The sequence below is a fragment of the Gymnoscopelus microlampas genome (assembly GCF_963454915.1).
Source record: "Gymnoscopelus microlampas genome assembly, chromosome: 4".
NCBI classification, from domain to species: Eukaryota; Metazoa; Chordata; class Actinopteri; order Myctophiformes; family Myctophidae; genus Gymnoscopelus; species Gymnoscopelus microlampas.
In genome coordinates, this window is record NC_139941.1 from 7,408,956 (window position 1) to 7,436,520 (window position 27,565).

Consider the following 27,565-nt stretch of genomic DNA (forward strand, 5'->3'; position numbering starts at 1 on the left):
AGCCACTGAGGAGAACCGGGTAGCTTCACCTACTCACTCACTCACTCACCACTACAGACGGACAGAGGTTACTAGAATTATAGTAGGATATATATACATGGAGATCCCTGATGTTATCAGTATATGCCTGTCTGTGTCCCTTTTGTGTCCATATATGGAGATCTCTGTGTCTGTCTATCTGTCTTTGTCACTTTATGCCCATATATGAAAATCTATGTCTGTCCTTGTCCCTTTTATGCCCTATATATATGGAGATCCCTGATGTTATAAGTATATGGCCATGTATGGGCATAAGGGGGGGGGGGGGTGTTGGCAGTTCTGGAAAGTCCTTGTGCAGTGGTAAACGTCTGTGGAGAATGTGTGGTTCTCGAGGTATGTAGATTGCAGACGTACATACTTAGATTCGGTGCATTTATTGTAAGATTTCCCTGAATGCATTGTTTAACGAATGATTAGGACGTCCCTCTCTTTTTTCTTCTCCGTTTCCCGTGCAGCTCTTAATACCGACGGAGGCAGCTCTCTCACTACTATATAGCATTAGCCGCCTTTGCTGGCAAGGAGTCCTTCCGCTTCCAAACAACAACACAGTGCACGCAAAGCACGTGTAGTAGGCGGCTAATTTGTGCCTCTTGGAAAATTATGTAATATTAAAATACTACAAACGCGTGCACGCTGAGATTTCGTGCTTTTTAAAAGCTATAATAGGCCTATAGATAGATGTCATTCATTTATTTCCCACATTATTTCACCCGTGGTTTATCCAATATTAATCAATAATAATATTCGATTGACCCAAATATATCCAAACTGTGGTTACCCGCGGCAACCGTGGCTAAAACTGCAATCTGCGCCTCTTTAGTAGAGAGACATTTGCAGCAGATATAAATAGCAGCACACATAATTTGTGCAGGTGAGAGACACCACTTAGCAATGCCTTATTTAAGTAATTTAAAGTACTAGACCATACCCGTCGGGGCATATGAGCACCCAAAGTATTTGCAGTTTGGGTTATGCGCTGTGCACAGAGAGTACATCAGGCATAAAAAGTGACTTAGTACTTGGTACCTGCAACAGTTCCAACACACACACGCGTGCGTCATGGTCAGCTTGTTTCACGGATGTGGCAACACCGGCGCTTGTTTCACGCACATGATTTGGCAACCCGGGAGGATGATTGTGACTTTTCACTCCACTTCAAAGAAAAAATGTGTACTTTTGACTCCACGTCATTTCTAGGAAAGGACCACTGGGACCCAAACTTACTAAAATACACCACGTAAACCTTATTTCATACACAGTGAAATAGCAAGCTACCAAGCTCGTAGATCTGCTATTTCCACTGTTTTTGAAACTTTTCTTTCCTTTTTTTTGTTTATTTCTTTTCTTTTTTGGGGGGGGGGGGGGGGGGGGGCGGGTCTACAATTCAATACAGCAATGCATTGATATTAAAAAGACATTGCACTTTGTAAATTTGTACTTTTGAATATGTCAGAGTTTTTAAAAGCCAACACTCCAAGTACTTTAACTCAAGTACAAATTTGACAGAGCAACTTTCACTTTGTAGTTGAGTAATATTTGACCAGGATTATCTATACTTTGACTCAAGTACCACTGGTGACAACGTCACACTGTGTGAACATTTCGAATTTTTGATATTTTAATTAGTTATTAGGTAGGCTATGTAATTGGTATTAACTAGGTATGTTATTCAATGTTATTATATCTTATTCTGCTGTTGCTATTGACACTTTATGTCCAGCTTCCTACCTCAGGTGGGGGTAATGTGGGTGGGGACTTCCAATTAGCTCCAAGCTAAGTCTGGCAGGTTTACATGAGATTTTGTTCAGACGATTCATTCCCCCGTTCATGTATTGAATGTTCATTAAACCCTTTAAGACCTGAGGCCGATTCTAAAAAAGTTTTCTAAATCAAAAACGTTTTTTTTTTAATTATAAAAAATATTTTTTCACAATTTTTCAAAAATAGTAGATCTGCTATTTTTGAATAGCCAAAGAAATCTAAAATTACACAGACGCGTCCCCGGTTTTAATGGGTTAATGTGAATTGACTTGAATTGATCGTGACTCAAATGTCATTGAAAAATGTAAGGTTTTCCTCAATGAAATAGTTTCTAAAATATCTTTCCTTGAGAGATGTTAGCAGGGACAGTTGTCGAGCCTGATCCTCTACAGATGAAAATGATTTTAAAACGTTTTTTCTTGCCCTGTAATCTGTATCTTGATTTTCTTAATACAATTTGGCATAGTTTTGACATGTTTGAACAACACATGGCACGACCATGGCCTCAGTCCCTGTCCTGTTTTCCCTTCCAGTGCCTTGTAAGCTCTGGCCTGTATTGTGTGCCCCTGTTTTGCCATATTGTGACTGCCCCTGTCCAATGTGTCCTCCCCCTTCAGCTCCTCACACCCTAAAGCCTGGTGACGGAGGTTACTCCCTCCCCTCTCCTTTGTGGACTTTAATTGAGTGACTGCTTCCACCTGGGCACCTGGCTGTGTTACATCTAAGTTGATGAGACTGTCAGAGTATATAAAGAGTGTTTTGTTTGCAGGGCTAGCTGGATTTTTACCATCACATATTCTGTGGTTTGTGCTTTTCCTGCTCACGTTATTGTTGTATTTTTGCCTGTTTATAATAGAAAAAAAGTTTCTTAGTTTTGTCTTTTCCCTCCAGTTAAGAGGCGAACCTTCATTTGTTCCTGCATTGTTTTCAGTAATGAGTTTTTCACTTCCTTGTTTTTGAATCTGGGGGTCTGTGGCCAAGTACATGGCCACAGGGTCCTTGACATGACAATTTTTGAGAACCACTGAATTTTCTATATATTTTTTCTCCCCAATTTAGTCATTATGCCAATTCATTCCTCCACACACACATTTCTGTGTTGTCACTGCTGTTGTATCTGCCTCACCTGCCAGTAAGGAGCACCCACCGAGAGGACGTGAGTCTTCGTCCGATTCCACCCGCCCAATACTCCCTGTTGACAGGTGCCGCCCCAGCCCGTAGGAGTATATATGCAGTGACAAATGTCACTCTCCCGCCCCGCCTGGCGTCCCTTCCTGAACACGAGCCAATTGTGTTTGTGTAGACGCTCGACAAAGCCGGATGCACTGTGGTGGATTTGAACCCCCAGACTCCGGTGTTGGGCAGCTACTTTACCTCTTTACCACTGTGCCACCCGAGTGCCTGAACATTGTTATTCTGCAGGACTGCAGGTACAGATTCACTCAGACCTGCATGAAAATGTTAGAGAACCACTGACACTGTTGACAAACCATAAACCACGCCCTGCTGCCATTATATACATTACCATCAATAAACACTTCTTGATTTTGGAGCGCTGAGTTGTTTGTCTCTTCAGTATCTTCATGTTTACACAGCTTATTAGTGTAAGTAAGCCTACACTTTGCTGCCGGGCAGAAACCTTGTATCTCCATATTTCAACGTAATGTTTTTTCTTTTTCATAAATTATTTACCTACTTGATCAGACAAGAGTGTCACACAAACGTAGTGAAAATAACAGATTTTAATTATATATATTTTTTAAGTAACACAAAATTAATGGTCTTGTACATACAAGGTTTCTACCCAACAGCAGCGATTTACATAAGGTGTGCAGGAAACGTCCCGGGTCATGCACACACCTTTTGTATATAGGAGCAGAGCTACATGGAGTACATGTGGTACCTGGGGGGGGCTCTATGTCTCGCCATAGGAAACTCCTCTAACAGACCTAGAGGCCATTGATTTTATCAAAGGAACAGGCCCTCATTTTCCCATACTATACACCTGCTTTATGGAGGTTGTTCCCAGAGAGGGCAGAGAGCAGCAGCCTAGGATCTCCTGGGCTCTCAAGGTCTTTTTGAGTGGGTTCTTATGGGGAGACAAGGAGCCCCCCCCCCCCCCCCCCCCAGGTACCCCTGGTACTCTATGTCCCCCCAGGGGTACCTGTGCGCTAGGAAGTTCAAAACAAGAGTTAATAGCAACGGCAGAATAAGCTGTTTGCATTTTCAGAGAAGTTTGTTCATGGGCCCAACCCAACAAGGTGTGCTGCTCATCCCCACAAATGCATGTTCCTTACAAATGGGGCACCATTTAAAAGTATAAATATGATTTTTTATATATATATATATATATATGTATCGTCTGTTGGGTGGAAACCTCATTATGTCCAAAATACTTTTCAGAATTCAAATTCAAAAACGACAAAAATAGCAGATCTACAAGCTCAAGAACTTGTGGATCTGCTACTTGTGATGCTTTTGTGTGACGCTGTACAATGATCAAGTAGGGCAAGCGTGGCCTTTATAGGACTTGACATCACAGGCTCATTAACATACAGAATTGGTGACTAGTAGACAGGCTAAAAAACCCACACCAAGACAAATGTATAGAACCTTACAAAACCCACCATGAAAACCTAACCTATACCACCTGTAAAATGAAAGAGTTTGAAAGAAAACAAGAAAAGGAAAAGTGTTTTCCATCCACTGAGTATGACATCACTGCCTACATTATAATAATGGGTTCAGCAGGTGACTAGAAGTGAGGATATGTTTATGCCATCAGGACATTTAATGACAAATATCCTATGGCTAAACATTACAAACAGGTTGGTCATGGCAGCCCAAGTTCCCTAAAGGTTATGGCTATTGAGGTTATGTAATCCCCAATTCCTGGAGGGGTGAGGATAGACTCAAACACCTTTTACAAAAAGAGAAATCTTTTGGATTTTTAAAACTCAAAACCATGGTGTTTCCATGTCTCAATGAGGAAATAGATTATTAAGGTGTGGTGTTGAATTCATGTTTTTTTCATGTATAGGATGCTGTGCCTTTTTCATTAATTTAGTATTGGAGATTCTATTGTTCTTGTTGGTGTATTTTGTGCTTGATTATCCTCACTTCTAGACACCTGCTGAAACCATTATTATAATGTAGGCAGTGATGTCATTTCCTGCTCAGGGGTTTGGAAAACACTTTGCCTTTTCTTGTTTTCTCTCAAACTGTTTTCTTCTTGTTTCTTGTTGATCTTTATGGTATACGTTAGGTTTTCATGGTGGATTTTGTAAGGCTCTATATATTTTTGTCTTGGGGTGTTTTTTTTAGCCTGCCCCTACTAGTCACCAATTCTGTATGTTAATGAGCCTGTGATGTCATGTCCTGTAAAAGCCATGTTTGTTCTGCAATCTGGTTTAGTCACCCTGATGAAGGCATTGTTGCCACAATGCGCCATAGGTGTATTTTTATTCTTACCAGGCATTAGCCAGACTATTAAAGGATTTTTAATATCTCCACAATTTTACTAATACATTAAATGTATGTAAAAAATGTTGTCACCCATTTGCACCAAAACAGCACCATGTTGGGGATTTTTAATCCAGCCAAACAGATGCGCTCCTTTCTCTCTATTTTCTACATGGAGATGAGAGGTTTCTGCTCTCTCGCAACATTGTGAGCTTGTAGATCTGCCATATTCGAATGGCCGAAATATATATGGCTGTAGTGGTTAATGCATGTTTTGTAATAATCAAAATCTACAAAGTAACTAGTTACTAAAGTGTATATATAATTGTACCAGTATGTAAAACATATTAAAAAAACATCTAAAGGTAGAATATTTGCCTCTGAGATGTAGTGAAGTATAAGTACTGAAAACTGGAAATACTCCAACAAAGTAAAATTACCTAAATATTTTACTTCCAGTACTTGAGTAAATGTACTAGTTACTTATGTAACTAGTACATGTGGACATTTCCACCACTGACTATCTGTACTTTGACATCTATATCTGCATAGCCCACATACCAAGACTGGTGTGGTTTACACTGCTGGTAAAACCTGTTTTTCTTTTTTTTTGTTCCCGTCTTTGCTCATTCCTTCACAACAGCCAACAGCTGAAGTTCAACTGAAAGCAGTCGGTTTCTTCAGAGAGCTGATCTGTGTTTGAAGCAGACATGACCATCAGTAAATTCACCATCGAATATGATGCTCTCAACGATCGAAACATCTTCACCAACGGAGATTCAATAACAGGCAAGATGATTGTAGTTTTGCATTAGCTTTTTTTTTTTAGTTTAAGACATGGGTTTGCCAGTGTATTTTTTTCCAAAATTAGTAATATGTGGTATTGGTCCGGGTTGGAAAAAAGTTCAGAAAAAGCTAAAAAAGCAGATCTCCAAGCTCACAAAGCATCACATTGTGAGCTTGTAGATCGACTACTTCAGCTATTGTTTAAGATCTGGAAGATAAGGTTTCATATCCACCCAAAATGTAAGGCCAATGTATGACATATTGACAGAAACTAAAACGAAGGACATTTTTGTAAACGCACAATACAAGTTCAGTTAGTTTAATTTTCTTGTAAAACCTCGTAATTTTCAGTTTTTTTTCTCAAATCTAGTGTCCATTATTTAATACGTTTTATTTAACTCTTAATAATGTTATTGACAGGCAGAATCATCGTGGTGACTTCGGGTCAAACCAAGGTCCAGTCGCTGACCTTCACCGCCAAGGGCAAAGCATCAGTGTGTTGGTCTGAGCATTATGGACAGAACAACACTGTGGTTTACCACGACAAGGAGAAGTACTACAACGTGGAGCACTCCATGCTGGCAGGTAAAAGAAAACAAACTAAACTTTAAGGAATTATGGTTCTCAATGTTTTTATTTTATTTCAAGGAACCCCATTTTGGTATGCAATAGGCCACGGACCCACATAACTCTGAGGGCCCTATCTTCCACAATTGTACAAATTGAACCAAATGAATGGACAATTTGGTTCCATTATTTTGTACACTCTCAGAGTTATGGGGGTCCATGTGGCCAAATGCATACCAAACGTGTACACTTTGTACTGCATCGTTAGCCTCATAGCATAATTGCTTAAGTAACTTTTTGGTCAAATTGACATTTTTAACAAATTCAAACCCTTGTTGGTGCCAAATCTGGGTTGAACGTTATCAGTGGAGCTACCTCGGGTGTTATGATTGTGGACTATGTTTTTGAAGTACTTTGACAGGTACTGTACATGGGTGTCTTATCGGTGTAGTGTATCTTGTAGACCAGGCCCATGTATGTACAGTATGTATGGTATGTGTCATGTTCTTTGTTTACAAAGCCTAAAAGGTCAACAGAAAATGACATTTTAATTTATATGTTCCAGTGGTCAGCGCCAAAAACACACAAAAGCAGAGACATAGAGACAAATATAATCAATAATGAATACATTCATACAATAACCGTGTGACATTGTTTAGACTTGGTGATTGGGCCATAACCCTGTGACTTTGTTTACAGATCCCCAGGAGATTGGACCAGGCCGCCACGTGTTTCCTTTCACCTTCCAGATACCTAACAGGTAGCTACAGAACATGGAGCATTTTCATGTCAAGGACCTCCAGATATATATATTTTGGTGCCGATCCCCCCATCTAAAAAGATAGTGTGCCAGGGACCCCCATAAGAGACAATTTGTGTTAGAAATGTAAAAAGAATACTAAATAAAAGAGAATTCCAAATGTTTCTAGATTTTTCAAACCAATCTACAAGCCCCCATCGTGAATATAGCCGAAGTACTGTATACAATAGGGTTAAAGGTAGCGTAAGTGATTTACTTTGGTTAGAATTAGTGTTAAATACAGTAGCTCTAATTTCTGATATATTCAGATATATTCTGGTGTTTGTTCAGTAAAAGTAGTCTCCCATGTCTGTCCAGCTCTTTATTAAACAGAACATGCATTTTCAGTGCTCTCTCCTGATTGGCTTAAAATGTGTCACCTTCCTGAAAATGTAATATATTCTGTTTACTAAAGAGCTGGCAAGACCCCTGTGACTGAACAAACGCTCTGTAGCAATGATTACTATCAGAATATAACCTTTTTAACCAAAAATAAATAAAATATCACTTACCCTACCTTTAACGTTGTTAAACTGATTTTTAACAATTGTTGTTAGGGACCCCCTAGAACCCTGTCAAGGACCCATGGGGGTCTCCTGGACCCCATTGTCAGAACCACTGACACAGAGGACATGGTTACTTACTTACATGTGAGGTTTATGCATTTTGTTTGACCATGACTATGCCTATCTTGCTGTGTGACACTGAGTACAGGAGTCTGCCATCCACCTTCAAGACACACACAGGCAAGGTGGTTCATTCCCTGGAGGCCAAGCTGAGCAGATCCATGAAGATACCAAGCAAAGCCAAAACCCACTTTACCTTTGTCTCCAAAGCAGACATGACCCTGCCTGGACTCATGGTCAGTGTTGGGGAAGTTACGTTCTAAAACATGTTATATATAAAATGTTTTTATTTATTTCTATTATTTTATCGAAACCCATTCTCAGCTGATCAAACAGCATCCTGGATTCTACAAGATGATGCTGAGGTGACAATAATACCCGTGTCACATCATTTCACATACAGTAATCCCTTTGGGTTGAACCTGCACTGATGCTCTCTTCGCACCTAAATCTCATGAAGCCTACAACACACTGATTCTCTAACCTCATGCACGTACTGTCAGCTGGATTTGTGTGTGTGTGTGTGTGTGTGTGTGTGTGTGTGTGTGTGTGTGTGTGTGTGTGTGTGTGTGTGTGTGTGTGTGTGTGTGTGTTGTGGACATCTTAGATGTCTGCTTCTTTTTTTCTGTTAGATTTTCTTTTTATCCTTTCTCTCCTTGCCCTCTTCTTGTCTTTTCTCTTTTTCTGAAAATAACTAAATTCATTTTACCCACTTCTTTACACCTGTAAACATGTGACAATGATTCTGAGAATAATGGCCTACTGTGTAACTGTCATGTCATTTCAGGAGCAGCAGTACGGCAGTAAGGACAAAGACGTCGTCTTCTTTGCATCTGGAAACGTGTCTATGAACGTGTTCACTGAGAAGATGGGATACCTGCAAGGTAAGGTTACAACATGCAGACATTTTGTAGACAGACAGACAGACAGTGTCTAAGGGGATTTGAAAATCAGAGCAATTAGAACATTATGGAGCTGAATTAATGAACATTATTATTATAAGTAGTATAGTGAAGAGTTGGGTTAAAATATGACCTTTTGGCGTGTTATGATAAGATGATGTTAGTATCAGTGGTTCTCAACAGCAGGTCCAGGGACCACTGGTGGTGTTTTCTACAAGCAAATACTCATTTAATGTGTTTGACTAGTAGCTGTAGGTATAAACCCTGTAAGACCGGGAACACATCTGTGTGTCATTTTGGCTATTCAAAAATAGCAGATATACAAGCTCATAGTGTGGCACAGAGTGCCTCGCTACGAGCTTGTAGATCTGCTATTTCTTAACAATCTTGAAAATTTGTGCAAATCTTTGAATATACAGTATATATTTTTTAAACCGAACATTTGTAACTCAAATCTTTGCTTCTGGGCATTCTACAAATGTCTTCTAAATCCAAACAGTTTTCTGAGAAACTTATGTTGCTATATATCAGCAGTGCTTAAAACCTTTGGTCGCGGACCCCCTCTGAAAATATTTTGTTCCAGGGCCCCCCCCCCCAGAAGCAAAGATTTTAGTCAAAAATGTTCCTTTTGAAAAATATATATATACAAATATTTGCATAAATGTTCAAGATCTTTCAAAAATAGGAGATCTAAAAGCTCACTCGGTGCCGCGCTATGAGCTTGTATATCTGCTATTTTCGAATAGCCAAAGAAAAAATAATGGTTAAAGTGGTTACATGGATGCGTTCCCGGTCTTAATGGGTTAAGTAAGAAATGTGAGTACTTTTTCCACCACTGCGCTCCGACAGGAGAGGCCCTGAACGTGACAGTGGAGGTGGTGAACAGCTCTACGCGCAGCGTCAAGCCCAGGTTCGAGCTGTACGAGAAGAAGAGCTACTTCGGCAAGGCTTTATACGGCCAAAAGAGGAAGTGCCGAACCACCACCATCCTGAAGGACAAGGACGAGTCCGTGGAGAAGTCCGGCAGGAGAACCGTGTCCAAAACCATGTGTCTCTCGCCGGAACTGCCCCCCTCCATCTTGAACTGCAAGGTTATCAAGCTTGAGTACAGACTGAAGGTACATATATCTGTCTGTCTGTCTGTCTAGTTGGAGCGCAAATGAAGTTTCATGGGTTGTCAATTAGGCATGTAACAATTCACTCAACTCATGGTACTAGGTTCACAATACGATTTTACAAGATTTTTTTAACACAAAATAATTTTCCAGACAAAAAAAAGTAAATCTTACAAAAAATCTAGTATTTTCTTCTCTTTTTTTTTTTTTTACAATACTATGTTTTCTCTTATCCTCTTTTCAATACAGTAGCAAATTACTGAAAACTCTTTTTTTATCACTTCTTACAAAGATCCTGTTTCTGCATTTCCTTTTTCTTCTTATTTCTTTGACATTTTTTTGCATCACGATAATGTTTTTATTAAATTGATTTAAATTGTCACCAGTTTGAATCGATTTTAATCGATTTATGATAAATCGTTACATGCCTATTGTCAATTGGTTATTTGCATTGCAAAACTATTTTCTTTTTTACATCGATTACAAGTCACCACCAGAAGTAGTGACTCCAGCGCCCATACCCTGGGTGGGGTTGGCGAAAGGGCCTACTCTGTGTGGAGTTTGCATGTTCTCCCCGAGTAATCCTGGTCACTATACCGCCTCCCCCATGACAGCCGGGGCGCCTGATGGAGGGGAAGGGAACTGGTTGGAGTAACGTGTTCCTTCCACGCGCTACGTCCTACCAGGGAAACTCCCCCCTGTCAGGTGACAAGAAGGTCAGTTGGCTCTCATGCACTGAAGGAAGCATGAGCTCGGCCCTGGCCTCCCCAGGCTGTGGGGGACTGGTGTAGCGCTGGTGTAGGGCTGGTGTAGGGCTGGTGTAGCGCCCAGGATCACTTAGGAAATTGGCACCGTGTGAAAAAAAAGGGTTACAAAAATCGCGGGATAACATTTTTTAGAAAAAAAATAAGTAGTAGTTGCTGTAGCTTACAGATCGATAGTAGGCTAATTGGATCTTGTGGAATTTTTATCGAAGTAATCAGCTGAATCGCCACATGCCCCTAATTAATGATAATTAACCATTGTAATTATAATTCCCTTCAGGTTATCCTGGACGTGGCGCTCACCAAGGACCCAGAAATTAAACTACCCATCGTTGTCCTCCCAAACCTGGACGACTGGTCTTCTTCAAAGGCCCTGGAAGCATACAAGCACTGAGGGAAAGTAACTGAGTACATGTCATTGCTGTCGAGCAGAAACCTCTTATCTCCATATTCAAACTTTTTGTATTTTTTCATAAATGAATTCCTTACTTCATCATACTATAGCGTCACACAAAAGCATCAAAAGTAGCAGATCTGCAAGCTGGAAAGCTTGCAGATCTGCTACTTTTGCTGTTTTTGAATTGAATCCTGAAAAGTAACAGTTTTGGATATATGAGGTTTCCACCCGACAGAGACAATGTACTCAAGTACTGCCCTTCAGTAAAAAAAATGTTTTTACACATTTTGAGGTCATTTTACTTTACTGCAGTATTTCAATACCTCAATTGTATTTCAATGTTCAATACTTTATACTTCTACTACCCTACACCTCAGAGGCAAATATGAACTTGTAGATCAGCCTTTTTTCTTTTCTTTTCTTACATTTTTCAAAAGAAGAAAAAGGCCGAAAGGCATGGCCGAGACTATGTTTTGCACCCTGTCCGTCCGTGTGTGCGTGTCCGTGTGTGTGTCCGTCGCCCCGTCCGTCTGTGAACAGCTAATCTCCGGCACCGCGTTCGCTGGACCGCAGCCAAACTGTGCACGCACACTCCTTCGATGCCGGATCAGAACTTCTGCCCCACATTTTTCACATGGGCCTGTTATAGAGCCACCAGGAGGCCGAAACACATTCCACACTCCTACAGATTGTGTCCAAACATCACGCAAATTTGTACACAGTATCTCTGTAGTCATTACATGAAATGTGTCTTTCAGATTTTTCATATTCCATCCTGATTGGCTAAGATTGGCTTCCAAAGTTTGCAGGATTGTTCCGTTTTGAACAAAATGCCTCAAATCATGAACACAGCGTGTGATTTCCGTGAAATTCTGCTCGCACATGCCGAGAAAGACATGCCACTTGAAAATGTTCAAATCAGTCTCATGGTGGCGCTGTAACAGGCCGATTTGTGTTTGTACCTCAAATCCGTCCGACCTGTGCTCCGAGGAGCACTTTTACTATGTTTCTCGTACAATTTTATTGTTTTTATATTTAATGCTGTGTGAAGTGCTTTTGAAAGGTGTTATACAAATAAAGATTATTATTGTTATTATTATTAGGTTCTTTTTTAATGAAAACAGTTTTGAACATATGAGGTTTACACCCGACAGCGACAGTTTGTGCTGTAAACCCAAGAAAGACAATGCACATAAAGGTGTCTCATATTGTGATCAGTCTGATTGCATAACATTGAAAATGTTATGCCATAGAGGATCATTCCATTTGGACTGTGGGAGGCGCTTACTGTCTGATTTAACATATACTTGCTTGGTTTCTCCCAATAAATCATGATATATATCCTATTTTTGGCAACTATTAATTTATATAACAAATTAGGACAATCTCTCAGTCAAATCTTTTTTTTTTGTTGCATGATTAGACTGTAGAGATTGGTAGTCGAATCAAACTCCCTCGATTGATTAGTCGACTATTCGACTAATGGAGGTCAGGCCTAATGTGCAGTGACAAATATCACCCTCCTCCCCGCCCGGTGTGCCTCCCCTGAACACGGGCCAATTGTATATAAGTAGCGCCACCACTCAGCATATGGGATCGTAGCATTATGTGTACCCATACTGCACACAAAAGCCTGAGTAGACTTTATAATTACTCCAGAAGTGATTTAAAGTATCCCTTTAACCCCCAACTGCTCCCTGTCCTGTGTGAAATGTACACTGACAATTACCCCCCAAAAAACAAAAGCGGACAGAATTATTATTATTATTAGATGGGTCATGCGTGAGTGAAATTTGACCTCACGTTGACCCCATTCACAAACTCTGTTGACAACCTGACATTCATGAACATATATATTGTTTTAATTAATTTAGTATGAAAACATTAATAAAATGTTGACAACTTTCGTATAGTTTTAAGTAACTATACGATAACGTAAGTATTGAAACGTCACTGACTCAGGGGCTCATGTGGCTCTCTCCCACTAACAGGTGACCGCTCTGCTCCCTGGTGGCAGCTCGCAGGCATGACGGCCCAGTCAAATTGTCTCGCCTGAGGGCTTTCTGCCAGAAAAGGGTCTCCCCTGAACCTGAGGGCTTCTCTGCCAACAGCTTATTCTGCTGTTGCTATTGACACTTTCTATTTAGCTTCCTACCTCAGGTGGGGGTAATGTACATGTGGTACCTGGGGGGCTCCATGTCTCGCCATAGGAAATTCCTCTAACAGACCTAGGGGCCATTAAGGGGACATTCCACTAATTCTATCGAAGGGACAGGCCTTCACTTTCCCATACTATACACCTGCTGGCCCTGTTTGTATGGAAATTGTCCCCAAAGAGGGCAGAGAACAACAGCCTAGGACCTCCTGGGCTCTGTGTCTTCCCATAGGATCGGCTTCAGACTGGGACGGACACTTTATGGCCTCTAGAGGTCTGCTTGAGTATGTTCCCAAGAGTTAATAGCAACATCAGAATAAGCTGTTTGACATTGGCAGAAAGATTGTTCCCAACCCACATACTAAGCTGTGCTGCTCATTCCACAAAATAAACAGGAATGTCTGTCTTTATCGTCTCTGTCGGGTGGAAACCTCATTATGTGTATTTGTAAATTATTCGTTACGGGCTTAAAACAGCCTCGTCACTGTACAATGTAAGTCAATGAGGAGCATATTCTAAATGATCAATTTCTTGTCAAATAATGGAGAAATAATTTTTGATTTCTTGTCCACCTTTGGAGTTACATCACAGGTCCTCTGTGTACCCCCATTACCCCCGTGGACCGGGGACCCCCGTGGACGGCACTCCAGATATATAAATAGATGGATTCCATGTAATGTCAACATTGCATGGCGCATATAGCATTGTAGATTAGTAGGCGATAATTCCAATATTCACTTAAACTCCTCATGTTTAAGCCTAACTGAATTATATATTTATGGACTTGTATATAAAAGGATTGTATGTATTTTTGGACGACTTGTGCATTTCATTTCTTGGCAATACTTTGCCACGCTTTCTCCCTGGATCTATGTATTAAGATACACACGACTTGTGCATTTCATTTCTTGGCAATACTTTGCCACGCTTTCTCCCTGGATTATGTATAAGATACACAAGATGATTTGTATTGATGCTTATCTCTCTGGAAGGAGTTAAAGCCTCTCTGGGTCGCTGATAGAACTCTACTAACCCAAGACATATCAAGCCTTTATATACAGTTGGCTGCGGCCCTAATATCACTAGGATGATGTCAGGTAGTGTCAGGCAGTGGTGGAAAGTAACAAAGTACGTTTACTTAAGTACTGTACTTACTGTAAGTACAATTTTGAGGTATTTGTACTTTACTTGAGTATTTCCAATTTCCAATACTTTTACTTCTACTCCACTACATCTCAGAGGCAAATATTGTACTTTTACTCCACTACAATTACTTGAAAACTTTAGATACTAGTTACTTTTCAGATTATGATTGGCTATAATGAAACATACATTAACCACTTTAAACCTATTTTAAACCTAGGACATTTGAAAATAGCAGATCTACAAGCTCACGCGACGCGTTGTGAGCTTGTAGATCGGCTATTTTCAAATATTTAGTACTTTTACTTTTGGTACTTTAAGTACATTTTGATGCCAATACTTTTGTACTTTTACTCAAGTAAATTTTTAATTCTGGACTTTTACTTGTAACAGAGTATTTTTATATTGCAGTATTGGTACTTAAGTAAAGAATTTGAGTACTTTTTCCACCACTGGTGTCAGGCATCTCCATATACGGAGCGGGCTATCTCCACTATCAGATGTCCAAATCTTGGACTATGATGTCAGTCCTGGACGTTTCGGATTATCTCCATATATAGCCGTCTAAGAGAGAGTCTATGATGTCAGACTTGGGGAGGTTGATTGTCCCCATCTATGGGGATCTCCAGATATGGGAAGTTTGGGATCGACTGGGTCACTAAAGGTCGGGACTGAATGAGTCATCCATCCCCTTATAGGTTTCTGGGCGTCCTGCCATGATTCCCCTTCCGGTGTGGCTAATGCTGGCAAATATGCCTGGAATGTTCTTTACAATTTTACTAAAGTAAAAGTATCAATACTGCAATGTCGAAACACTCTGTTACAAATAGTAGTTCCATTTTCAAAATGTACTTGAGTAAAAGTACAAAAGTATCGGCATCAAAATATACTAAAGTACCAAAAGTAAAAGTACTCACAGAAAAAAGTACTCACAGAATGTCCCATTTCACAAATTCAAAATGTATACAAAATCTTTTGAGTATCTTTTGTAGTATCTAAAGTTTTCATATAATTGTAGCGGAGTAAAAGTATAGTATTTGCCTCTGAGATGTAGCGGAGTAGAAGTAAAAGTACTGAAAATGGAAATACTCCAGTAAAGTAAAGTTACCTCAAAATTGTACTTAAGTACAGTACTTGAGTGAATGTACTTAGTTACTCTCCACCATTGACCTAAATCTGCATAGCGTACTGAACATCCCACGTACTGAACATCCCTCCTTTTTTGTTCTGTCTTTGCTCATTCCTTCACAACAGCTGAAGTTCCACAGAAAGCAGTCGGTTTCTTCAGAGCTGATCTGAGTTTGAAGCAGACATGACCATCAGTAAATTCACCATCGAATATGATGCTCTCAACGATCGAAACATCTTCACCAACGGAGATTCAATAACAGGCAAGAATAAGGTTGTTGTAGTGTTGCTTTCCTTTTTTTTTTGCATTCGTTTTTATTTTCCTTTTCATTAGTTTACAAGATTTATAAGGACATTTTATAAACAGTTTCAATTAAGAAACGTTTTTCTCAAATCTAGTGTCTTGACCCCCAGAGGGTCCTTGAGGGGTCGTCAAATTGTAATTCATTTGTTGCTTGTTGTTTGTTTGTTTTTGTTTAAATTTGCATTTTTGTGCAAGTACTGGTTGTATGTGCACATCATCAAGTACATATTTTTAAGTTGAATAGGGGGCAGGTATTAAAAAAATATTTTTCTTCTTCCTGCTCCTTTTCGCCCATGGGTGTATTAGATTAAATTAATTATTATCCTTTAATTAGAATTGTATCGTACTGTGGTACACTACCATGTGCGAAACATAATGAAATGAAATTATTTCACACATTTTATTGAACTCTAATAACGTCGGTGACAGGCAGGGTCATCGTGGTGACGAAGGGTCAAACCAAGGTCCAGTTACTGACCTTCACCGCCAAGGGCAAAGCATCAGTGTGTTGGACTGACTGGTATGGAAAGTACAGTACGACTTACGAAGACACAGAGAAGTATTACAATGTGGAGCACTCCATGCTGGCAGGTAAAAAATACTTAATTTTAAGGAATTATAGCTAACTAGACCATACCCGTGGGGGAATATGCGCACATGATTTGGCAACCCGGGAGCCAGCGAACACAAAAACGATAATAAACAGCTGACATTTGAGGAAAGTGAAAAACGGGCTTCGCTGTTCCGTGCACATGGTAATGGTCAATGACTGTGTGCAAATTCAGATCAAGTGCTCCAGCCACTGGGGAGAACCGGGCAGAAAAGATTTGGGGCTCACCACTCAGAGCTTTGTCGAATTATAGGAGGATTATAGGAGGGTATAGGAGGATTGGACGACCTATCGTTCTATTGTTAGCTTAGTAAATTCTCAGCCGCTTGAGTTATTTAGAAATTGTTTATGTATATGTTATCAAAATAAGACATTCAGGAAGAATATATGATTTAACTGATATATTTAATAGATTTTCCCCAGAGAGATGCTAGCAATTATCAGTGGGGTATATTACACAGTTATTTTGGAGAAGTTGTTGCAAGTGTGTGCCCTTGCACACCTTTGTGTGCTGTCATGGCCTGGCAAATGGGAAGAAAATAAAATGCTGATTTCTGTCGTCATCGATGGTCAAAGAATTCTAAACCCAATGTGTATAGTTATGCAGTTGTACCTCGATAAAGCATGTCCCGCTCAGAGAAATGTTTAGGCCAAGTGTATCTGAAACTATAAACATCTCTGTTCAGGAAACTCTCACAGAAATGCTCAGTTCTATTTATAGAAACAATTTCTGCATACACTTACTCTAACCAATTTGCCAGAGATAGAGGTCAGACCCAAAAAGTCACTTCCTCTCATAGACAGGGTCGTGGGAAGACGTTATAGGTTACGGGCACTGTATGCGCATGCATGCACGCGCTCGCGCAGCTACATTTTTTTTTTTTTTTAACTTTAATTCGGTTATTTCGGTTCCAGAACACATATTGCACTAAATCCCCCCCAAATAACGACCAACAACAACAGGCACATTATGCAAAAATGTTTTAAATATTTTTTTTATTATTATTATTTATTATTTTTATTATTTTTGTCATACTTTATTTTCAGGGGGTGCTGCAGCCCCCTCAGCACCCCTACTTCCCACGGCTATGCTCTTAGAAAAGGGGTTTTATTTCAAACTTGAGCTATTACAGGCTCTAAACAATAGTATCAACTATAGAAAACAAAAAACAAAACATAATTTCTGGTAAGACAGACAACAGACCCCCAAGCTCTATCTCAAATGCATCAATCTAATGTGCCCGGCACAGTCATAGAAAAAAATATCCCCAGACAATTATTAAACCAAGAGACAGGCTTGCTTAGAATTCTTGGTAAGCAGTATAATTATCACATAAGATAATGTGACCAAGCAATTGGTAATGCTAGAAACTGACAGAATTCTCTGTTTATTTAATTAGATTAGAAAGGCTCTACTGCTAGACTGTTGGGTTACAAAGGTCATGTTCTATGGTACACAAACCTCTAGACCTACTTTCCAGCTACGGCAAGTCAGTAAGCAAAAGGAAGTTGTGGTAACAGACTGCTCCAGTACGTGAGAAAAAAGATCAACACATCGAGGGCCACTGGCGCTGGTGGCGCTGCTGGCGCTGACCTTGCTGCTAATGATCGAGAGAGGGTGATTGGGCAACAAGGGGGTGACTAGTTATTTCCCTAACCCGCAAGGTCGCAGGATGTGGCCTGGGAAAGCACTGTGAGACCTGGACCTTTCATCACTCGTGTGGTGTATGAGCATGGGTCTTTTGTCATGATTACGACGGACAGTGGACAAGAGAAGACGGAAAAATGGGACTTTTGCCTGGGCTTAAAATGCGGTCGGATGGTACTGATATGGGCTGGTTTGGATTAAGATGGACAATGATTATACTGCTTCGGTGGTCTGGTGTGGGTCAATTCATTCTGTTTTGATGTGTGTTCCATAAAGAAAAAAAAGATATTATATATTATTATTATTATCTGCTGTTTACCTTTTGTTTTCTACTATGTCTGTAATGGTGGTGATTTTTTTGTCAAACTATTTGAAGGAGTCTTGCATTTACCTTTTTGGTTGTACTTCAGATATGCTTTATCTAATTTGTACTTTTCATTTGTACTTTTCGGGGTGTTGTCTTGTTAAAGTTCTTTTAGGTTTTTACCAGCATGCAATGCATGCAGGTCTACAAAGAGACTCAGCACAAGTCATTTCTTGACATATTCTCGACATGTTTTTGATCATTGGCTGTTCTTTAAGCCAATGGGGATACTTTCCCATACTCTGAACGGGCGGTCTCGTCCTCCCAATCTATATGGGTACTGGACACGCCTCTCGCCTCTACGGCTGTCAAGACTTACACTGCTAGCTGCTAACGTAGCCTATTACTTGTATTCTGTTAGCTGCTGGTTCCTAATGCAACCTGCTAATAATGTCTACAGCATGTGTGTGAATGTTTATGTCCCCTACTGTGAAAGCGTTAGTTGGTTATGTTGATTATTGACCACAGGGTTACTTAATATGAGCCGTTAGCATGTAGCTAAGCTAACAGACTTTAACGTTAGCATGCGGCTAACGCTAACGATGGTGCCGTGGCTGGAGCATCAGTGTAAACACTTAATCAACCAACCTTATGAACGTTAGTCCGGTAAATGATAGCAATGCTACTTAATTAGTCCTTTGAAGAGTGTTGTGTTGGTGTATTTTGTGTGTTTTGTGTCTCATGGGGACACGATGTAACTTAATGGCAGCTCCGACGTGGTGGACGCACTGTTAGGGTGCATTATGGTTAATGTAGTCATTTCAGCTAAATTCGGTCCTACTATGTTAGGCTGTGTTACAACAGAAGGCATGCTGGTATACATGACTGAGTCATGTTTTGTTTCAACATAAATGTATGAGAGAGGGTGTTGAACATATGGAAATGAATTAGAACGTAATTTATGTTGAACAGCCCACTTTAGGATCTAGGCTTAAAATTATTTTATCACTTGATTTGCCTAAAGAAGGAAAATGGTATTCACTGGTTGAAATGACTGCTGAGGTGCACTCAAAGGCTTGCAGCAGGCATAGGCCTTTTGTGGTTTTGCATTTCCTGTATGTGAGCTGCACCCGCTGCGTATGTGACATACAGCTTGTATTTATGAATGATCAGTGAGATCAGAGAATACCCAAGATTTGAGAGATTTAACCAACGGTTACATGCACACATGCAAGCGTGAATCATTTGATCGTTGCTCTCGACGAATCAGAATCAGAATCAGGTTTATTGTCACATCACAGGTTTACAGAAGTAAAAAAGTGGGTGAAATTTGTTTTCGTGCATACTGTAGTTCCCATCGTAACGTTATTTCCATGGAAAGAAGAAGGGGAGGAAGAAGGGTTCGGCAAGTGGAAAAGGAGAATGCAAGAGAATAAAAAAACAAAACAAGTTATCTACATATTTACACTAGTACCTGCAGATAAGATATAGAAGGTGCGTGAGCATAGCAGCAATGAATACTGTGCATGATATACTTATGGACGTTAGTTAAGGTGTCAGTGCGTGTCGACCGCATAATCCACATAAGGTAGACTGACACTGCTTCTGACACTGCAAATGCTTCTCAAAGGTTGTAGGCATAGGATGAGAGTTAGTTAGGGTAGGGTGAGCATCAGTACATTTGTTCTAGTCAGTTAAATATTTTGAAAACTGCAAATTATTTCAAAGTAAAAATCTCAAGCGTGCATGTCCACAGTAAGGTGGAATTTTGTAATTGTGAATCAAGTTTCTAGGTGAAAGTATGAAGGCATGGGGAGAGGGTCCAAAGTTTTATCACTTAAGTTTTAAAAGTTAAATATCTAAAAACTACAAAACACGTAAAACGTTCAGGCATGTGTGTCCAGTCCACAGGAAGCTGAATTGTTTAAATTGTGAATGGAGTTTCTAGGTGAAAGTATGAAGGAGTACCAAAATATTCCATTGACTTCCATTATAATTCTTTGAACTTTTAAAGTGAAATATTTCTAAAAACTACAAAACATTAATGTACGGGAACACGATTCCACAGTTCGCTGAACATGTTAAAGTTTGAATGGTGTTTCTAGGTGTAAATATGTAGGAGTAGTTATAGGTGCCAAAGTTTTGGGGAGAATAAATAAATAGTGAGAACATCATGGGTGTGCTTGCGCACAATAATGAATACATTCATACAATAACCATTTGACTTTGTTTAGACTTGGTGATTGGGCCATAACCATGTGACCTTGTTTAAAGATCCCCAGAAGATTGGACCAGGCTGCCACGTGTTTCCTTTCACCTTCCAGATACCTGACAGGTAGCTACAGAACATAGAGAATTTTCATGTCAAGGACCTCCAGATATATATATTTGGCTGCCGATCCCCATCTGAAAAGATATTGTACCAGGGACCCCCTTAAGAGAAATGTAAAAAAATACATTAAAAAGTTTCTAGATTTTTCAAATAGCCTATCTACAAGCTCACAATGTGAATATAGCCGAAGTACTGTATAAAATAAGGTTAACGTTTGTGTTAGGGACCCCCTAGAACCCCGTCAAGGACCCATGGGGTCTCCTGGACCCCATTGTCAGAACCACTGACACAGAGGACATGGTTACTTACTTACATGTGAGGTTTATGCATTTTGTTTGACCATGACTATATGCCTCTCTTGCTGTGTGAGTCTGCCATCCACCTTCAAGAGCAACACAGGCAAGGTGGTTCATTCGCTGGAGGCCAAGCTGAGCAGATCCATGAGGATACCAAGCAGAGCCAAAACCCAGTTCACCTTTGTCTCCCAAGCAGACATGACCCTGCCTGGACTCATGGTCAGTGTTGGGGAAGTTACTTTCTAATACATATAACATATTGTCTCTGTCGTGTCGGGTGAAAACCTTATATGTCCAAAACTGTTACTTTTCAGGATTCAAAAGCATCAAAAGTAGCAAATCCACAAGCTCGAAACGCGACGCTTCGCGTTCTGATGCTTTTTAGTGACACTGTATTTGTAGTATGATCAAGTAGGGCGTCAATTTACAAAAAAACTAAAAGTTAGAATTTGGAGATAGGAGGGTTCTGCCCGACAGCAACGATATCAAAATATGTTTTTCTTACCTGATCTAACAGTATCCCGGATTCTCGGTATACAAAATGTTGCAGAGGTAAATGGTGCATTTATTTAGCGCTTTTATCCAAAGCGCTTTACATAGATTGTGCATTACATTCACCCATTCACACACACATTCATACACCGATGGCGGAGGAAACCATGCAAGGCACCAACCTGCTCATCGGGAGGAATTAGGGGTTCAGAGTTTTGCTCAAGGACACTTTGACACACTCTAGGGAGCCGGGATCGAACTGGGCCCATTCGGTCGCTCTACCGGCCACTCTACCCCTGAGCCACTGCTGCCCTAAGTGTTGTAAATGCTGAGTGTGTCATTCCTTTGCAGGAGGCCGACAATAATGCAGAGTGTGTCACATAATTTCACATTGTCCCTTGTGGACTATGTAGTTGAACCTCAATGCACTGATACGCTTTTCAAACCTTATTCGCATGTACAATGCGCTGACACCCTTTAGTACCTTAATGTCTAATATCATGTACATACCTGCTGCTATGTTCATTCTCCTTATGTCTAACCTCATACATACTGTACCAGCTGGCTTATGCTATGTATATACAGTATATAAATATCTTAGATTTTATTTTCTCCTTGCCCCCCTTGTTTTCTTTTCCCTTTTTCTGAAAATAACAAAAATGAATTGTACACACTTCACACCTGTAAACCTGTAATGTGACAATGGAGTTGATTCTAATTCTGAGGAGGTGACTGATTCTGAGATTAATACTGTGTCATTTCAGGAGCCGCAGTATGGCAGTAAGGTCAGAAACGTCGTCTTCTTTGCATCTGGAAACGTGTCTATGAACGTGTCCACTGAGAAGATGGGATACCTGCAAGGTAAGGTTACAACATGTGTGCAGACAGACAGACAGACAGACAGACAGACAGACAGTGTGTAAGGGGTCTAATCAGAGCAATTAGAACTATTGGTAATGAACATTATTATTATCCTAAAGTAATTAAAGTTTAAAGTCCTAAAAATATACTATATAGACTACATTTTAACCCAACTCTTCACTATAGGCTATAGTGAAGAGTTGGGTTAAAATGTGATTCTTTGGCGCCCTCTGGCGTCCCAGTAAAAAGAAAAGCAGCAGACAGGCCGGCTAATAATGTCAGTGGTTCTCATCAGGGCCAGGGACCACCATTAGTCCAAATGGCCCACTGATGGTTCTTCTACAAGCTGACACTCATTTAATGGGGTGCAATACGTTAGTCCGACAGCGCATTCCTCCGACAGCGCATGCCTCCGACGTTTCCAATACTAACCCTATACCAAACCCGAACCCTAACCCTAACCGCACGCGGATGCCACGTAGTCGGAGAAATGGGATGTCGGACTTACGTATGCCCCCCCATTTAATGTGTGTACACGAGTAGCATTGTGGCTAACAACAACATTAGTCGACTAGCTGGTGTGTGTGTGTGTGTGTGTGTGTGTGTGTGTGTGTGTGTGCGTGTGTGTGTGTGTGTGTGTGTGTGTGTGTGTGTGTGTGTGTGTGTGTGTGCGTGTGTGTGTGTGTGAGAGTGAGTGAGTGAGAGAGAGAAATTGGTCAATACAGTGTTACAGTATGTATGTGCATACGTCACAACCATATGAGTAAACAATTATGTAAAAAATAATAAGCTTTTGAGATATTCATACAGATTTTGAATCAGAAAAGGGTTGAGAAACACTGATGTGTTGTCACTCTCTCTCCCGCTCCGCCAGGAGAGGCCCTGAACGTGACAGTGGAGGTGGTGAACAGTTCTACGAGCAAGGTCAAGCCCAGGTTCGAGCTGAACGGGAGGAAGAGCTAGCTTCAGGCCTTTGCACGGTTACAGAGAACAGGAAGTGCCTGACCAAGACCATCCTGAAGGACAAGGACGAGTCCGTGGAGAAGTCCAGCAGGAGAACCGTGTCCAAAACCATGTGTCTCCCGCCGGAACTACCCCCCTCCATCTTGAACTGCAGGATTATCAAGCTTGAGTACAGACTGAAGGTACCTGTCTGTCTGTCTGTGTCTGTCTGTCTGTCTGTCTGTCTGTCTGTCTGTCTGTGTCTGTCTGTCTGTCTGTCTATCTCTCCCAGTAGTTCTCAACCTTTTTAGGCTACGACCCCCAACATTATCATATTTGAACCAGGGACTCCCCACCCTGACAAGCACTTGGTATTATAGGCATTACATTTACTGTAGTTTGACTCGGTTCCACAGATAAACATTGCGAAAATAGCAGATCTATCTCTTTTTTATTTTCTTTCCTTAAATTGGTTGAGAACATCTGTCTGTCTGTCTGTCTGTCTGTCTGTCTGTCTGTCTGTCTGTCTGTCTGTCTGTCTGTCTGTCAGTCAGATCGATTAAAATTCCACACAATCCAACCACTATCGAGTGGTTGGATTGTGTGGAATTTTAATCGATGCAATTAGTTGTATCGTCACACAGCCCTAATTAATGATAATTAATCATTGTACTTAATAATTCCCTTCAGGTTATCCTGGACATAGCGCTCACCAAGAAACCAGAAATTAAACTGCCCATCGTTGTCCTCCCAAACCTGGACAACGGTCTTCTTCAAAGGCCCTGGAAGAATTTGAATCTGTCTTGATGTAATAATGATTTTTTTTCCTCTTCTGCTTTCTTCTCTACTGGGAGTCCCTGGCAAAAAACATTTTCAGATCGGGGTCCGCGGATATCAATTCGGGGGGTCCTTGGCACAAAAAAAGTTTGAGAAGTACTGATTTAGAAGGCATTTGTAGAATCGGCCTCAGGTTCTTAATGGATTAAGGACTATTTTTGACAATAATATAATGACATGCCCAAAACAGGAATGCCAGGTTGAAAGTGGATGAAAGTCATTTATGATTATGTGCAACATGTGGGACTACCTCCAAACAGACAAAGGCCTCATGTTGTGAACTTGTAGATCTGCTATTTTCTACTAGGTTTGACCCCATAAAACTTTTGAATACAGCCAGGCCAGAATACTTGCAACAGTGTTCAGTGTTTTTAAATCACGTCTCAAAACAGACTTTTACAGATCTGCCTTTTCTACTTTCTGTTTTGTTTTTACATTGTTATGCTCTTGTATTGTATATGTATATGTTTCTCAAGCTGTTTTTATGTTGTCTTTCATGTTTCTTGCACTCTCACATCCTTTTATGCTTTCTCATTATGTTTCGTGCACATTTGCTTCCTTTTATGCTCTCTTACTATGTTTCTCATACTTTAAAAAAAAATATTTAATGCTGTTTGAAGCGCTTTTAAAAGGTGTTATACAAATAAAGATTATTATAATTATTATCATTATTGTTATTATTATTATGTCCTTTTTTTCCATGTCCTGAAAAGTCACAGTTTTGGACATATGAGGTTTCCACCCGACAGCGACAATAGTAGCAGTAGTTTGTGCTGTAAACCCAAGAATGACAATGCACTTAAACGTGTCTCATATCGTGGACCATAGGGTCGTGGTCCCAGTGTCTGGTCTCGGGCTACCAATGGGAACGCGACACCTGTGCTAAGATCACACACACACACACACACACACACACACACACACACACACACACACACACACACACACACACACACACACACACACACACACACACAGTAGGCAATGTAAAGACAATCAGTTAGGCTATATTCATAATGGTTTTAGATACTTCACCGTATGTACTCAAATGTTTTATGTTTATTATACAACAGTGAAACAGTCTGCCTTGAGTCCATTATAACATAATAATGCAATGCGTTTTATCAGTGATCTACAGTATGGAGTGGTGCATATCAGATAAGATACAGTATAAATGTAGACCGATGTGGAATTTTGTAGGGGAGCTACTCCTCTGTGTGTGTCCAGTGAGGGCTTGGTAGTTTACTGTGCTCTGCAGTAACTAAAAAGGGCACGGCAGCATGGTGAGGAAAAAGAACAGATCTTCAAGGCAACAACAACATCGTGCAAATACATTAACGGTGCGGAAAGCAGCTAGCCCAATAGCCAGAATACTGAGCAATATGTGTGCAAAGTTATTTGGAGCACACGTTTGCTGTGAGACCCCGGACAACGCTGATTCTGAACTTCTAAGTGTCGTCTTTTATTAGTGTAGAAAGATGGGTTCAGCAGGTGACTAGAAGTGAGGATATGTTTATGCCATCAGAACATTTAATGACAATTATACAACAGGTAGTTCCAACCAAGCAATTTGATTGGTTGAAATAGCTATCTAGCCGTGCTTCAAACCAGCATGATAGCACAGGCCTAATCACATTAATAAATCACTCCGCACTGCAGTCCGCACCTGATTAGACCATATATGGCACAGCTGTGCTGTGACGTCACGCTGTCCCACGGTAGGAAAATAAACAGACAGTAGCCTGACCCACCGCCGCCACCGGAGAACAAACAGCTATGCAAAATGGACTATGTTGTTAATTTTGACTTATTTGGTGGACTTGATCAATGGTTAGAAGAAGGGTATGAGAAGGAGAACGCGAAAATAGCCAATCTACAAGTTCATAACGCATTGCCATCGCGACACGTTGTCAGCTTGTAGATCAGTTATTTTGGCCACGTGACACGGTCGTACGACGGAGCATATAGCCTACTGGAATTATCAGCTGTGTTGATGAGGCGGTGCCTCAGAGCGCTGCTACAGGGACTATTTAATGTCTCAGTCAAATAAACTCTTCTCTTTACAGGGAAACGGATAATAGCGAAACATTTTTATTATGAATTACCCCACAATATGAATACATTTGGATGTGTTTTGTTGGTAACTGTTGTATAATCGCAATATTACACTCGAGGGTGTGCTTTACCTACATTATTGGCACTTCAGTGATGCTTGCGGAACTCGGCTCCGCCTCGTTCCTAAACACATCACTCCCTGGATGCCAGAGCAGAACCTCTGCCCAAAATGTTCCACATGGGCCTGTTATAGCGCCACCAGGAAGCCGCTTTTTGTAAAACTCTTTTTTTTACAGTACTCCTACAGATTTTATCCAAACATCACCAAATCGGTACACAGTATCTTATCTCTATAGTCATTAGACAAAATGGGTCTTTCAGATTTTTCATATTCCATCCTGATTGGCTAAGATTGGCTTCCAAAGTTTGCAGGAGTGCTTCGTTTTGAACAAAATGCCTTAAATCATGAAAAGAGCGTCAGCGTGCGATTTCCATGAAATTTTGCATGCACATTCTCACTAGGCGAAGAAGAAATGCCACTTGAATTCTTTCAGCCTCATGTGTGGCCGATTCGTGTTTTAACCTATAACCGGCTTGGTGGCGATTTCACGCAAATCGGTACACATGATCTCTATAATCATGTGATCAAGAGGAATCTGTTTGATTTTTCATATTCCATCCTGATTGACTAAGATTGACATCTAAAGTTTGCAGGAGTGGCCCATTTTGAACAAAATGCCGCAAATCATGATTGCAGCGTCCGATTGCAGTGAAACTTTGCCCGCACATTCGCACTACGTTGAGGAACAAATGCCACCCTTTTATCATTGCCCTGGTCACGGGGCAGCCGTGCCCTATACACACACACACACACACACACACACACACACACACACACACACACACACACACACACACACACACACACACACACACACACACACACACACACACACACACACACACACTATCGAGGACCTTGCTCACACACCATCAGCTCAGTCAAATGACTAATTGCAATTGTGTTGCTAGTTTCATGTATTTGTACAAATGACATTTTCAAGTAATTTAACACAATGATTGAAAGAGTTGTAAATGTTTATTTATTGACACTGAAGTTAAATGTTTGTTGATCACCTGTCTCTCCTCTGCAGTGCTTGCAATCTTGTTCATTGGAAGGGGTCAAGCACTGTAGAGGAGGAGGGGTGTTTGTCCATGTTTTGCTTATTATATGTATTGT

The 27,565-nt window shown here is 40.5% G+C and overlaps 2 protein-coding genes across 2 annotated transcripts; both read left to right on the forward strand.

The window, feature by feature from the left end:
* Nucleotides 1-5,917: 5,917 nt before the first annotated feature.
* LOC311043012 (arrestin domain-containing protein 3-like) lies at nt 5,918-12,314 on the forward strand. Its single transcript, XM_084054134.1, has 7 exons — nt 5,918-6,051; nt 6,469-6,633; nt 7,315-7,375; nt 8,129-8,276; nt 8,828-8,924; nt 9,792-10,060; nt 11,102-12,314. Exons 1-7 carry the CDS (start codon nt 5,973-5,975, stop codon nt 11,213-11,215), a joined length of 933 nt encoding a protein of 310 aa, XP_083910260.1. The 5' UTR covers nt 5,918-5,972; the 3' UTR covers nt 11,216-12,314.
* A 4,074-nt stretch (nt 12,315-16,388) lies between these two features.
* LOC311043589 (arrestin domain-containing protein 3-like) lies at nt 16,389-23,544 on the forward strand. Its single transcript, XM_084054893.1, has 4 exons — nt 16,389-16,539; nt 20,785-21,357; nt 22,395-22,491; nt 23,366-23,544. Exons 2-4 carry the CDS (start codon nt 21,184-21,186, stop codon nt 23,452-23,454), a joined length of 360 nt encoding a protein of 119 aa, XP_083911019.1. The 5' UTR covers nt 16,389-16,539; nt 20,785-21,183; the 3' UTR covers nt 23,455-23,544.
* Nucleotides 23,545-27,565: the final 4,021 nt, after the last annotated feature.

Coding starts and splice junctions, on each gene's coding strand:
- LOC311043012 (XM_084054134.1), top strand. CDS start 5,973: ATGACCATCAGTAAATTCACCATCGAATATGATGCTCTCAACGATCGA. Junction 8,277..8,827: donor TGACCCTGCCTGGACTCATG/GTCAGTGTTGGG, acceptor ATGTCATTTCAG/GAGCAGCAGTACGGCAGTAA. Junction 8,925..9,791: donor GAAGATGGGATACCTGCAAG/GTAAGGTTACAA, acceptor GCGCTCCGACAG/GAGAGGCCCTGAACGTGACA.
- LOC311043589 (XM_084054893.1), top strand. CDS start 21,184: ATGACTATATGCCTCTCTTGCTGTGTGAGTCTGCCATCCACCTTCAAG. Junction 21,358..22,394: donor TGACCCTGCCTGGACTCATG/GTCAGTGTTGGG, acceptor GTGTCATTTCAG/GAGCCGCAGTATGGCAGTAA. Junction 22,492..23,365: donor GAAGATGGGATACCTGCAAG/GTAAGGTTACAA, acceptor CCGCTCCGCCAG/GAGAGGCCCTGAACGTGACA.